General features: G+C 38.2%; 2 protein-coding genes across 4 annotated transcripts in view; both read left to right on the top strand.

Moving 5' to 3' along the window:
• CSDE1 (cold shock domain containing E1) overlaps positions 1-3,774 on the top strand; it is a 38,595-nt gene extending 34,821 nt beyond the window's left edge. For all 3 annotated transcript variants that reach the window (XM_058538865.1, XM_058538861.1, XM_058538864.1), the window contains 3 exons: positions 808-971; positions 1,972-2,104; positions 2,494-3,774. In XM_058538865.1, coding sequence (XP_058394848.1) covers positions 808-971; positions 1,972-2,104; positions 2,494-2,541 — 345 coding nt within the window. In that variant the 3' untranslated portion in view covers positions 2,542-3,774. The remainder of the gene's footprint in view (positions 1-807; positions 972-1,971; positions 2,105-2,493) is intronic.
• Positions 3,775-3,927: 153 nt separating this feature from the next.
• On the top strand, positions 3,928-14,082 carry NRAS (NRAS proto-oncogene, GTPase). The gene is made up of 7 exons (XM_058538869.1): positions 3,928-4,032; positions 4,538-4,665; positions 6,744-6,922; positions 8,926-9,085; positions 9,955-10,078; positions 10,427-10,468; positions 10,575-14,082. The coding sequence occupies exons 2-5, from the start codon at positions 4,555-4,557 to the stop codon at positions 10,072-10,074; spliced, it is 570 nt and encodes a 189-aa protein (XP_058394852.1). The 5' UTR covers positions 3,928-4,032; positions 4,538-4,554; the 3' UTR covers positions 10,075-10,078; positions 10,427-10,468; positions 10,575-14,082.

Genomic DNA, 14,082 nt, shown 5'->3' with positions numbered 1-14,082 from the left:
AGAAGGAAAGAAACCATGTGTAGAAGTGTTCATAAAATAAGCTTAGGCAAACAAAACTATTCCTGGTACTGAGATCTCAAGGAAATCCCTGTGAGTGCTCAAAGAGGACGTTTTTCAGTATCAGTATGGTGAAGATAACATTTTGTATGGCTGTTTCTTATGATGCCATAACCCAGCTTAATAATTCTAGAAGGAATCAAAACACTACATATGTTGTTCAAGTAACAGCTCCCTAATAATTTTGCTTGATTCAAAAACTTAGGAGCCAGCTCTGTGGCATAGTGGTTAAGTTCAACGTGCTTTGCTTCAGTGGCCCGGGTTCAGATCCCAGGCGCAGACCTACACCACTTGTCAGCCATGCTGTGGCCGCAACACACATATAAAGTAGAAGACGACTGGCACAGGTGTTAGTTCAGGGCCGGTCTTCCTCAAGCAAAAAAAAAGAGGAAGATTGGCAACAGATGTTAGCTCAGGGTGAAATGTTAGCTCAGGGTGAATCTTCCTCAGAGAAAAAAACATATGGTTCATATGATATATGAAGCCACAAGGCAACCTTTCTTTGTTTCAGTCAGGCAATAATAGAGTGAATGGCAGTAATTTCAAAGATATGTTTCTTTCCTGACAAGTTTTGCAGACCCATACGCTATTAAATTATAGCACAGACAGCTGAACTAGAGTATCAGCATTAATACGATGTTTTATAAATCTCGTTAGGGTCAGGCATGGTGCTTCATTCAGAGTGAGGTGCTTTTCCCCATTGTGGTATGCCCTTTTTTTAGCTACTGTCTTTTTTCCCTCTCCCCCCAGTTTGGCTTCATTAACTACGAAGTAGGAGATAGCAAGAAGCTCTTTTTCCATGTGAAAGAAGTTCAGGATGGCATTGAGCTACAGGCAGGAGATGAGGTGGAATTCTCAGTGATTCTTAATCAGCGCACTGGCAAATGCAGTGCTTGTAATGTTTGGCGAGTCTGGTAAGTTTTTGTCGTTGTTGGATTAGTAACCTCCCTGGACAGTCTCTTTAACTTCTGTAATTTCTGCTTTATCACATTTCGTCACTTTTTCATCACTGCTGCTTTCATCCTCTTCTGCCACTTTTTGGTTATTTCTTGATACTTCTTATGTCTTTTTTAGCTCTAGTCTTTTTTTTTTTGTGAGGAAGATCAGCCCTGAGCTAATATCCATTGCCAATCCTCCTCTTTTTTTTTTTTTTTTTTTTTTTTCTTTGCTGAGGAAGACTGACCCTGGGCTAACATCCATGCCCATCTTCCTCTACTTTATATGGGACGCCGTCACAGCATGGCTTGACAAGCGATGCATCGGTGTGCATCCGGCATCCGAACCTGCGAACCCTGAGCAGCCAAAGCAGAGCGCATGCACTTAACTGCTTGCGCCACTGGGCCGGCCCCTTTAGCTCTAGTCTTTATTGTCTAAACTTTTTAGTCTCATAAAATCTGGCCCAATGAAACATTGAGTACTTACTATATCGTAGGTCTTTTTATATAAAAGATTATGTAGTCCTTGTTCCTAAAGGATTCTGCTTAGCTCTTTTGCTTTCATTAAGCCATCTCTAGGTTATATGCTGCTAAAAATTCTGATTTTATAGTTTAGCAGTTTGACTCTGTGCTTGCGCTTTTTTTTAAGTCAATAACATTGTTACCATTAGAGGAACCAGGATATTTAACTTTTTCAAGGTTATTCACATGTGCTGCCTTGTGTCTTTGAAACTGGTCTTTTGTTGTTGCAGACCATTCTAGGGATGACCCTCACCCAACTGATTCTTCTAGCTCCTACACAGTAGTAAACCTTGACTTGGGAATAAAAACATAAACTTGTCTGTCCTGTCTTGCTAGCTTGCTGGCTAGATGAGGCAAGAGTCCCCCCTCATTAAAACTGAGTCATTTGAATAGTTAGGTAGAAAACACACTCCTCTCTAAGTACTTGCTTTCTTCTCACCTCTTGACTTTGTTACAGTGAGGGCCCCAAGACTGTTGCAGCTCCACGACCTGATAGGTTGGTCAATCGCTTGAAGAACATCACCTTGGATGATGCCAGTGCTCCTCGCCTAATGGTTCTTCGTCAGCCAAGGGGACCAGATAACTCAATGGTATGAGGTCATGCAAGGTTGTGGGTGGGGTAGCAACTGACAGACCAACATACTACTTGATGTCCTATTTCGGCATAGCTCAGAGGGCTTAATGAAGCAAGGAGCTTCAGTATTGCTTCTAGCTAGTTAGGACTCCCTCCATATTGATTGAGCCCGTAACATAAATGGTTGCTCACAATAAAAGGCACATTTCTTGGCTTTCCTGATACTTTGAACATATAGTTCAGGTAAAAGATCAGGAGGGCTTATTATAGATTTCCTCCTCGGGGAAAAAATTGGTGGTGATTACGATGATTAAAAGCAATGCTTTTGTAGTTCATTTTGAAATTGTGAATGTACTGTGATTGTCATGTACCCAGGTTATTAACTGCAATTTTATTTCTTCACAGGGATTTGGTGCAGAAAGAAAGATCCGTCAAGCTGGTGTCATTGACTAACCACATCCACAAAGCACATCATTAATCCACTATGATCAAGTTGGGGGGATTCTGGTGAAGGGTTCTGAATATCTCCCTCTTCATCCCTCCTAAAATCTGGAATACTTATTCTATTGAGCTATTACACCAGTTTTAACACCTTCCTCGTGTTATGTTTAAAAAAATAAATAAATTTAAGAAAACCATTTTAAAATTATGCACAGTTGCAGCCTGGAAAACTTAAGGTGGCGCCTTATATATCAATTTTAGGAGCTTTATTTGGTGCATTTAACGCAACTGGTAATTGCAAAATCCACTTTGCCTGTGTAAGTGAAAAATATAGACTGTTATCTTGTTGGCCCTGTGAAATTCTGCACTTCATATTTAGTATATACTCTACCTTCATTACTTCTGGCAAGATGTTCTGCCTTAGCACTCAGTTGCGTTCTTTTCCTTTCCTGTTCATTATGCTTTAATTCTGAGGACCATATGAGGGTAGAATATATTAAAAATTACAAAAATTTGTGTAGGCAAACCATTTCCTTAAGTTGATGGCCAAATGTTAAAATGTTATTTTTCATATCATTTATAATCTTGTCACAGTCCACTTAACGAAGTTTGGTTAGATTTCAGTGAAAATTATCTTCCAGAGTAGTTTTTTTTCCTAGGATGGGGGGGTAACTTGACTACAATTAGTATGTATGGTGCAGAATTTCATGCAAATAAGGTGTGCCAGCAGTGTGATAATTTAAACGTATTTAAACAAAAACAAAAAGACGAATGCACAAACTTGCTGCTGCTTAGATCACTGCAGCTTCTAGGACCCAGTTTCTTTTACTGATTTAAAAACAAAAAAATAAAATAAAAAAGTTGTGCCTGAAATGAATCTTGTTTTTTTTGTAAGTAGCCGCCTGGTTCCTGTGTCCTGTAAAATACAGACACTTGACCTTTGGTGTAGCTTCTGTTCAACTTTATATCACGGGAATGGATTGATTTCTTGGCCCTCATGTTGAATTGGCCACATACAGGGTCCCTGGCCAGTGGACTGAAGGCTTTGTCTAAGATGAAAAGGGTCAGCTCAGGGGATGTGGGGGAGGGCGCTTTTATCTTCCCCGTTGTCGTTTGAGGTTTTGATCTTCTCTGGGAAAGAGGCCATTTATCTTTGTAAACACGAAACATTTTTGCTTTCTCCAGTTTTCTGTTAATGGCGAAAGAATGGAAGCGAATAAAGTTTTACTGATTTTTGAGACACTAGCACCTAGCGCTTTCATTATTGCAACGTCCTGTGTGGGAGGGGAGGGTCTGGGTGCGGCCTGCCGCATGACTCCCGGGTTGGAAGCCCACGTGGCCGGGGCGGGGCCTCGGGCGTCCTGCGCGCCGACTGATTACGTAGCGGGCGGGGCCGGAAGTGCCGCTCCCTGGTGGGGGCTGTTCATGGCGGTTCCGGGGTCTCCAACATTTTTCCCGGCTGTGGTCCTAAATCCGTACGAAGCGGAGGCAGCGGAGCTTGAGGTAGGTCTCTGGCGTGTGTAGCATTCGGCTTTGGAGCATACAGGCGTCTCGTTATTGCCAGAAATCGAGCGGAATCTGCGAGCTGCAAACAAAGGCCCTGGGCGGGGGTCCTTCGTTTTGAGCCCTACGGGGAAGATGTTTAGAGATGGGCCGGGGAGTAGTAAGGGGGAGCGACCTGGAGGCCTCCTCCTAGAGCTGGGAAGACTTGCGGGAGGAATAGAAGGGGGGGTTTCCTTTACCTGAGGCTGAGGGCGGGGCCCAAGGACTGTTGAAACATAGACGAGGGTGGGGGTAGCTAGAAGACTATAATCCAGAATTCTGAGGCCCACAGTAACCTGCAAGTGCTTTTTGGCATTCCTGAATCATTTTGAGAACCAAGTGGCGGTGACGTGTATGGAACCGATACATTTCAAATTCTGGTTTTAGTTACTATTGATTATAGGGAAAGCTTTGAAGTACTGTAGATGTGGCTCGCCAGTTAACCCTAATTGATGCTTTCCGACAGGTTCTTGCTGGTGTGAAATGACTGAGTACAAACTGGTGGTGGTTGGAGCAGGTGGTGTTGGAAAAAGCGCACTGACAATCCAGCTAATCCAGAACCACTTTGTTGATGAATATGATCCCACCATAGAGGTGAGGCCCAGTGGTAGCCTGCTGACTCCACCTCTGCGGTTTTACCCTTACCCATACCCTTTTGCTGTTCTTTACCTAAAGGAGTAATCAGGAGAGAAAGTAAAAAGTGATTTTGGGTACTGCGTTGAGTAATACAATAAGTAAAGCTGGAATGTTTGTGGAGAAGAGTTCATTTTTATTAGCTGCTGAAGATTTTCTAAAAAGTTTACAATTTTTAACACTTATGTAAACTATTGCAAATTTAGTGTTGAACTCAGTTTCTTCATATATGACAACTCTGTTAAAAAGAAACACAGTCCATAGGTAGAGGGACTGTCTGAATAATAGCAGGATGGAAATAAAGGGTTCAGAGATCTGGGTATTCTGCAATTTTCATTTCTTAGCTAGTTGAAGCAGCTGAGAGTGTGGGTTGGTGTAGAAAGAGCGTGAGATTTTGAACCGCTTTGCCTAGGATTTCAGTCCCTGTTTGCAGTTTATTTAGTTATGTGATGTTGAGCAAATTACTTAATCTCTCTGAGCCTCATTTTCCTGATCTATTAAATTACCATAAATTTGTTCTGCCTACCACACACGGATATTGTGAAAAATCAAATAATATCTTTAAATTTTTTGTGAATGGTGAAGTGCTGCATAAATAGTATTTATTTAAAGATTATTTTGTTTTCATGGGAGTTTGTTATAGATTAGCTTCAATAAATGGCATCTAGTGTCCTTTAAATAAAAGGTTTTAAAAGGTTTTGTAATTTTATTCAGTTTAGAAATGTCTAACTCTAAAGATTATTTTCTTTTAATCTACACCCTGCTCTTCCTACCACCCAGCTACTGAGTGTTTAATTAATGCAAGCTAACTCTAATATAGCCATTATTAAAAAATTACTCATTAGTCCTGGGCAAAAATCTTTATTTTAGGCTTAACAGCTTTAGTGTTAATAGTTAGAAACTTTTAATATTTTTTGGAGTTTTATTTATTGAGAGGTAATTTACATACAGTAAAATACTTCGGTGATTTATTAAATTTATATACACTTAACGTAACCACCACTCAGATAAAAGTATAGACTATTTTTAATGCCCCAGAGAGTTCTCCCATGCCCCTTTCCAGTCAATAAACTCCCCCACCCTGTCAGGAAATAACCACTTCTCTGCCTTCTATTATCATAAATTCATTTGACTAAAACCTATCTTTATAATTTTAATTTTGCTCATTTCCTCGGAGCACTCATACACTTAACCATATTTCATGCCTCAAGGAAGTTCTGGCAATGTGAATTCTATGTTAATTTGAAAGTATGTTGCAAGTGAGTTACAGAGGAACTGATCAATAGGCTGGGAAATTAGGTTGAGTTTTGTTTCTAGAGCCAGATCTTGACTAAGTGTGATGAGGTTATTTTCTTTGAATTCCCAGAACATAAGTATTAAAATACAAGTAAAATTTTTGTCTTAGAGCCAGATTGAAAAAAATTTTTTATATGATCTATGCATGTCTGTCTTCCTGAGGAATTTAGTTATACCTATACCTTGTTTGGAACCTTTAGGAATTTGATTGAGGAATATTTCCCAAAGGTACAGTCTGTCATGATGAGAAAAATATTTTGGTATTATAACCTTGTCTGAAATAAAAAGTATTTGTGTATTTAGTCATAAACACAAATGACACTGTATCCAAAGCCAGATTATAATTAGTGGAGGTATGTTTAGAATTTTAAATGTACCATAAACAACTAAAACAGGACAAGTCCAGTTCATACCTTAGTAAAGTACAATGTGAACCTAATCTCTAGTCTAATTGCAGTAGAGCTGTCTTTTGAAGTACCACATATTTTTCACCTTTTCCAGGAACAGAGTGACCACATTTTCCTTTCTGCAGGCGTATAGGATTTGGGGCTTTTTTCCTAGGGTGACATTAAGTACTTTCTGTTTGTGATTATATATTCACAGTTTGAGGGACAAATCAGAGAGACAGAAATGGACTTGGTTAGGAGCTTATTTAATCTTGGCAATAGCATTGCATTCCCTGTGGTTTTTAATAAAAATGGAATCTCCCTCTCTCCCCACCACCTCACCGTCCACATCCTCAGGATTCTTACCGAAAACAGGTGGTTATAGATGGTGAAACCTGTCTGTTGGACATACTGGATACAGCTGGACAAGAGGAGTACAGTGCCATGAGAGACCAATACATGAGGACAGGCGAAGGCTTCCTCTGTGTATTTGCCATCAATAATAGCAAGTCATTTGCAGACATTAACCTCTACAGGTACTAGGAGCATTATTTTTTCTGAAAGGATGATCTTTAAGTGTGTTCTGAAGCTTTGTGGGAGAATGAGGATACCACACTAGGGAAGATACAGCTTTTTAATTATGAGAAGAGTTGGCTTTAGCTTGTTCGACAGTGAGAAGCTGGGGTTATTTCTGAAAGTTAATACTGGAATTTATTTTATATAATATACTGTGGCTAGGATGTATGATAATACATAAATAAAGCTTGCTAATGGGAATGGTTCAAAACTAAAGGTGTTACGAGAGATCACAAAGGAATTTCAGAGAAGAAATCACCTCTGAGAAACATTTTTCAGTAAGTAATAGAGATGATGATAGGAAGAAACTAGTGAGGAGTAGATACAGATGAAAGCAGGGCAAAGGAACATAAAGATGGTCTTTGTCCATAGAACCATAAAATTTCAAAGCAAAATTAGATGATAAAAAATTCTAGCACAACATTCATATTTTATAGAATCAGAAATAGAGTTCAGAAAGTGGTTTGTTAGGTTTTCAGAGTCTTGATTGTTATTAGTACCAGAGCCGGGACCAAAAACCCAGGGCTCCTTCTTCTTAGTTCTTCATTCTTTAAGCACAATAGTGGTTAAGAATATAGACTCTGCCTGGGTTGAAACTTGGCTCCATCATCTTTTAACCCATGGGACTTTGGGGCAAACTACTAAATCTCTGTGCCTCAGTTTCCTTATCTATAATATGGAGATAATAGTACCTACCAAGATTTGTTGTGAAAATTAAATGAGTTAATAAATATGTAAGTCACTTGAACAGTGCCTAGCATGTAGTAAATGCACGCAAGGCTGTTCTGCCTACAGCCTTGAATCCTGGCTTATGCTCCATCCATGTGAAGATGTCTGCTCACAGAAACAAACTAGTCCAAAACTGAATTCAGTGGTTTTTTTCCTCCTAAACCTTCTCTACTTTCCATTTTCTCTCTGAAAATAATAACAGTACTTTGCCCAGCACTTGGCAAGCACCTAATAAATATTTGCTGAATTTCTGGAAGTCGTTTTTTTTTTCTTAGGCTGTCTTATGTTATCCCTTAACCTAGGCTGCTGCCGTGACCCCAAAGCTCAGTTCTGCATATAGCTGATGTAGTACATCTCAGGTGCATGACTTTGTATATAATCCAAGGGTAGAGTCTAGAGCAGTGCTGTGCAGGATGGTAGCCACAAACCATATGTAGTTATTCAAATTAATTAAAATTAAAATTTAAAAATCAGTTTCTTGGCCTCATCAGCAACTGACTTTACAGGTATTCATTAGCTACATGTGACTAGTGATATAGTTGGACAGCACAGATATAGGACTTTCCCATAATCGTAAAAAGTTCTATTGGACAGAGTTGGTCGAAAGAATTTAGAGCAATAGTTTCTAAACTATTGTATGCTATGTTTTACATGTCATTGAAGGAAGTGCTGTCGGTTGGGAGTTCCAGATTCTTTAGTCCTCCTTTAATAAGAGCAGTTCTGGTATTTTCTATTTTATATCTTGGACTTCCAGCTACAATTTTATTTGAAGAAAATGTATAGACACCACCCATCTAGACAAGTGGATAGACTGTCTTGCATTAAATACTGTCACTCAAGGGAAGCTCAAAAAGTTTAGAGGCAGTTAGAGGCAGTGAGCTTTTACTTTTTGTACTTCAGACCTTAATCTAGAGTGCAGTTTTGAGTTGCCAATTAAATCCAGAGCCAAGCTCTTTGGAAAATCAGGGAGCCTAACAGGAAGGCATGTGTCAAGATAGAGTAGTCATCCATTTCCACTGGAAGATGAATGGTACTTGGCTTTGCTATGGCAGCCACATCAAGTCTAAACCAGTCTCCTTAGTATGCAGGCTCTTTTATAAGTAGTAGGGAAAAAAGTGAGACTCAATACTAAAAGCTAATAGGGCTAGATAAAATTTGCTAGATTCTTTTTTGTCCTAGCTATATATTCCTAAAAGCTTATTCTTATGTTATGATAACATATTCCCTTTTTTAGGGAACAGATTAAGCGCGTAAAAGACTCAGATGATGTACCTATGGTGCTAGTAGGAAACAAGTGTGATTTGCCAACAAGGACAGTTGACACAAAACAAGCCCATGAACTGGCCAAGAGTTATGGGATTCCATTCATTGAAACCTCAGCCAAGACCAGACAGGTATAGTACAGCTTTCACCATCTGGCAAGGGTTTGTTTAAGGCAGAAAAGTTTGATTGATTGACTCTTTGCTAGAGATATGATCCACATTCTTTGTTACAGATTTTTTAATAGTGTTCTATTTTTTTAATCTTCAGTTTAAACCCAAAATGAACTTATTAATATTCTGGTGTGGCATTTTTACTCCTGCATTAACATGCACAAGTATTTCTAAAATGAAGACTTTTATTTTTGCTGAGGAAGAGTCACCCTGAGCTAACATCTGTTGCCAATCTTCCTCTTTTTTTTTTTTTTTTTTTTGCTTGAGCAAGATTAGCCCTGAGCTAACATCTGTGCCAATCTTCCACTATTTTGTATGTGAGTTGCCACCACAGCATGACCAATGAGTGGTGTAGGTCTACACCTGGGATCCGAACCCACGAAACCTGGCCGCCAAAGCAGAGCGTGCCAAACCCAACCACTACGCCATGGGGCCGGCTCCCATAATTGGAATTTTAAATCCACATAAAGAAGTACAAATGAATGGCCGGCCCGGTGACGTAGAGGGTAAGCTCACACATTCTGCTTTAGGCAGCCGGGGTTCGCCGGTTCAGATCCTGGGCGAGGACCTACTCACTGCTCATCAAACCATGCTGAGGCGGCATCCCACATAGAAGAGCTACAACTCTACAGCTGTGATACACAACTATGTACTAGGGCTTTGGGGAGAAAAAAAGGAAGATTGGCAACAGATGTTAGCACAAGGGCAATCTTCCTCAAAAAAAAAAAGCAATGAAGTAAATTAAAAAAAGAAAAAGTACAAATGAGGGAGAGCTTACAGCTTGGATTGTGTTTTTTTAAGCTGTCTTTATCGTTTTCTTTCTTTTATAGGGTGTTGAAGATGCCTTTTACACACTGGTAAGAGAAATACGTCAGTACCGAATGAAAAAACTCAACAGCAGTGATGATGGGACTCAGGGTTGCATGGGGTTGCCGTGTGTGGTGATGTAACAAGGTGAGCATGTGGTCTCTTGACATAATTATAGATCCTGTTAGCATCAGGCAATTTGGAAGAGTGTTGCTGTTATTTTTTCTATATTGCTATTTAACTGAGAGTTTCTGCTCACTTATGACTATAAAATATTTTCCTTATGGCACCGTTTCTGAGAGTACTGAGGTCTAAACTATTTTTAAAACATTTAATTATTTTACAGACATCATTACATTTTCAATAATATTAGAAATTAGAAGACATTATTTATGAAATATATGTATACCATATTCTTGGCACCGACCACGTGTTTGAAGGATCATTCCATCAAAACTAGGTGATGATGACATGGTGTGTGTTCTTTTCTTATAGATACTTATAAAGTTCTAGCATCAGAAAAGAGCCACTGTCAAGGTAGGACAAGTTGGAAATGAATGTATTATCATTCATGTTGATTTCTTAACCTTGTTTTTCTTATATTCTCTATGTGCCACTTATATAAATTCTGTCTTTATTTCAGCTGCACTGACACCCTGGTCCTGACTTCCCTGGAGGAGAGATATTCCTGTTGCTATCTTCAGTATCACAAAGAAGCTCCTGCTACTTCCCTAACTCTCAGTAGATCAGTACAATATTCTCTATTTGAGAAGTTCTCAGAATAACTACCTCCTCACTTGGTTGTCTGACCAGAGAAATGAACCTCTTGTTACTCCCCAGTATTTTTCCACCCTGGGTTCTCCCCTAACACACACAGACACAACTCCGCCACCCCACGTTTTTCACCTGAGAAACAATTCATGCTCTGAAACAGAGAACCAAACTATAGACGTCAAATTCTTTAGAAAACAGTGTCTTGAGCTCTAAAGTAGCAACTGCTGGTGATATTTTTTCTTTTTACTGTTGAACTTGGAACTATGTTGGTTTTTGGAGAAATGTCATTAATTACTGTTTTGCTGAGAATATAGTTAATGTTGCTGTTCGGTTTGTTTGTAATGTTATTGGCTATATTCTATAAACTGGCATCTACTCTGTGTTCATAAATACAAAAGTGAATACTGACTTTTGAGTCTATCCCAGTCTTCTCAACTTTCATGTAATTAAATCTAACTTTCACAATGAAGTGCCTTTTTCCTAGAAGTGGTTTGTAGACTTCCTTTACAGTACTTCAGTGGAATAGATGTCTCAAAAACAAAAATACATGAAAATGAATGTTCTCAATATGTCTGTGACCTGTCTACCTTGGAGGGAATGATAGATCAATAGGATAGCAGATGCCATGTCTTACATGTGTGAAGTTGGTTTTTCAGAGACCTGTTTTTGGGCTCTCCCAAGAGAAAGATGAAACAGACAATTATGAATAATTTCACTGAATTTTTGCCTAATGGCCACTTTTTTTTTGGTAGGTTACTACCTACAAAATATATGTAGTTTGTTTCTTCTAGCTTACTGATAACCTAATGTTCAGTGAACTTCTATTCATATTTAAATTGGGGTCATCAGAAAGCTCTACGTTTGCAGGTGTTCAAAATTGTAAAAATTTGATGCAGTTTTATTTAATAGCTGTGATCAGTGATTTTCAAGCCTAAAATATACTAATAGACACATTTTCACTGTATATCATGGTATCTTAATGATGTATATAATTGCCCTCAATTCCCATCTCACCTCACCCTCTGTTCCTCACCCCACAGCAACAGTGAGAAAGCATGGTGCTAATGGACCAGGGTCACAGTTTCAGAATTTGAGTGAGCCAGTTAGCATCATAGAGAGAGAAATTCTTCCACATCTACTCATTGCTCCAGTAACTCCAGCTAGTAGTTTTGCCAGATGCATGCTGTTAGTCTTGTAAGGGAAGAAGAGGTCAGTTAGCACAAATCCTTTGCCATGACTGGAAAAACTTGGTATCCTGAGGAGGGTTGGCCTAAAAGTCTTTATAAATAAAGTATCTGTACCCTTTATTTAACCACATGGAAACTCTAAATTAAGCCAATATTTTTTTCTCATTACGTTTTTGAGAATGAGGTTGGCCCAGATCAAAATTTTTTATATTTTCTTTATTCATAATGTTCTTTGAAGGGTTTAAAACAGGATGTTGATTAGTCTGTGCCTACCAGATAACAAGCTGATGAGTTTGTTCATAACAAGAAGTAGCCTTTGGATTGAAATTGCTGTTTGAGAAGGGAATGGAAAATATAATTAATTGTTAGTTATGAGGATTTGGAGGTTTGGCTTTTCCATTTGCGCATAATATCCTGGTAATTCTAATGAAAAATAGACCTGGATATCTTCTGATAAAAGACTAGTTGCAAAATGGCCACTTTCTGCTCTGGTCTTCTAATGTGTAAATACTTACTGAGGTCCTCCATCTTCTAATATGAATTTTTGTTTGTTAAGCAAACTCCACATTGCCTTGAAATGAATTCAGAAGAGAGGAAGAAACATAGGCTGTGCCCAGAGTGTAATAAACCCAGAGAGTTGTGCTCCTTAGTGTTAATTCAGAGAGCTTTCACAGTACTGTCAACACCTGTAAACGGAAACTCTGCCACTTTGTTTCTGCTCCCTTTGGAGCATTGCTCTGTAATTTTCTTGAGGCTAGATTGAGGCTTGTCACCTTAGTTGTCATTAATGTCAATGTTGTTTTCTTCCTCTTCCTCCTCTTGTCTATGTGACTGACAGTGTGACTCTTTTTAATGTCAAATTAAGGAAAAAATACTCATTTGGGGCTCTTATGCCCATAGCCTTTGTATATATGTACCTTCGAGTTTTCTCAAGTACATTCTAAGCACAGAAGTATCTAAATGGGGCCAAAATTCAGACTTGAAAATGTTCTTTAAATAGGTTCTTAAGAAGTTACACTTAGGTGTGAATTTTGGCACAATAGAGTGATAAACTTATAGTTAAATCTTGAATAACCAGTTAGTGTGGTATAAAATGTGGTTTTTAGAATATGTTTGTGATTGCTGAAAACAATTCTAGTTTACCTCAAAATCTGAAAGTCTCTTTCCCCAAGTTAAGTGCCTGGCCAGCTGTTATAAATTACATATTACTTTATGTTTGTTTGTCTGTTGAAGGTTGCACATTCACGAGTATGAAAATAAGATGTTCTGTCTAAAGGCTACCATGCCTAATCTGTAAATGAATCTATTAAGTGCTGTATTTGCTCCAACAGCTTACTAGAATGTTACTCGGTCATACGATAGCATACTTACTATGATTTTCACTTAAGGAGTGTAATAGGAAAAATTATTCTAAATATATAATATTTCACTGGGCCCCATGTTTAGTCTTTCATCATCCTTTAAACTGCTGTGAATTTTTTGTCTTGACTTGAAAGCAAGAATAGAGAAACACTTTAAAGAGATATTTTGGTTTTTTCCCATTCCAGAATTTGTAAGCATAATCATATTTTGCTTTACATTTGCAGTCATGAACTCTTAAGCTGGCAGCTATAACCAAGAACCAAAATATGGTGCATTCTGCTTCTTGTAATTCATCTCTGCTAATAAATTATAAGAGGCAAGGATAATTAATTAGAGAAAATATTTTATTTGGGTGGTTTCTGTAAACAAGGGACTATAATTCTTGTACATTATTTTTCATCTTTACTGTTTCTTTAAGCAGGCTAATGTGCCACAAAATTATTCTAAGGTGTTTCCTATAAGAATTGTTTTAAAAGCGTTCTTGTTATCAGAGTAGTTGTAGATGTATTTCAAAATATAGCTGGTGATTTTTAAAAGCCTGAGTACTGACCTAAGAAGCAATTGTATGAATTCTACTCTGGAGAGAAGGGAGGATCTCAATGAAAGTTGTATGACTTTTATATTTCTGTGCCATCAAATATAGGTAAAAATATTAATTGTGCAATTCTGCTGTTTAAATGGGAACTATTGGCCTCCTTGGCCCTAAATGAAAGGGCTGATATTTTAAGTTGACTATTTTATTGTAAATTAATCCATCCTAATTTTTAAAAATTTGGTTGAATGTTTTTTGTTCTTAAATGTTTGAAAAATAAAACTGGAAGTTCTTTG

The sequence above is a fragment of the Diceros bicornis genome, chromosome 4 (assembly GCF_020826845.1).
Source record: "Diceros bicornis minor isolate mBicDic1 chromosome 4, mDicBic1.mat.cur, whole genome shotgun sequence".
Taxonomy (NCBI): domain Eukaryota; kingdom Metazoa; phylum Chordata; class Mammalia; order Perissodactyla; family Rhinocerotidae; genus Diceros; species Diceros bicornis.
The sequence above is the reverse complement of the archived record's forward strand: the minus strand, read 5'-3'. Positions and strand labels throughout refer to the sequence as shown.

What these genes read in the sequence shown, in the direction of transcription:
- NRAS (XM_058538869.1), top strand. Translation starts at nt 4,555, where the DNA reads ATGACTGAGTACAAACTGGTGGTGGTTGGAGCAGGTGGTGTTGGAAAA. An exon ending in AATATGATCCCACCATAGAG is followed by an intron (nt 4,666 to 6,743) that starts GTGAGGCCCAGT and finishes CCACATCCTCAG; the next exon opens with GATTCTTACCGAAAACAGGT. An exon ending in GCAGACATTAACCTCTACAG is followed by an intron (nt 6,923 to 8,925) that starts GTACTAGGAGCA and finishes TCCCTTTTTTAG; the next exon opens with GGAACAGATTAAGCGCGTAA.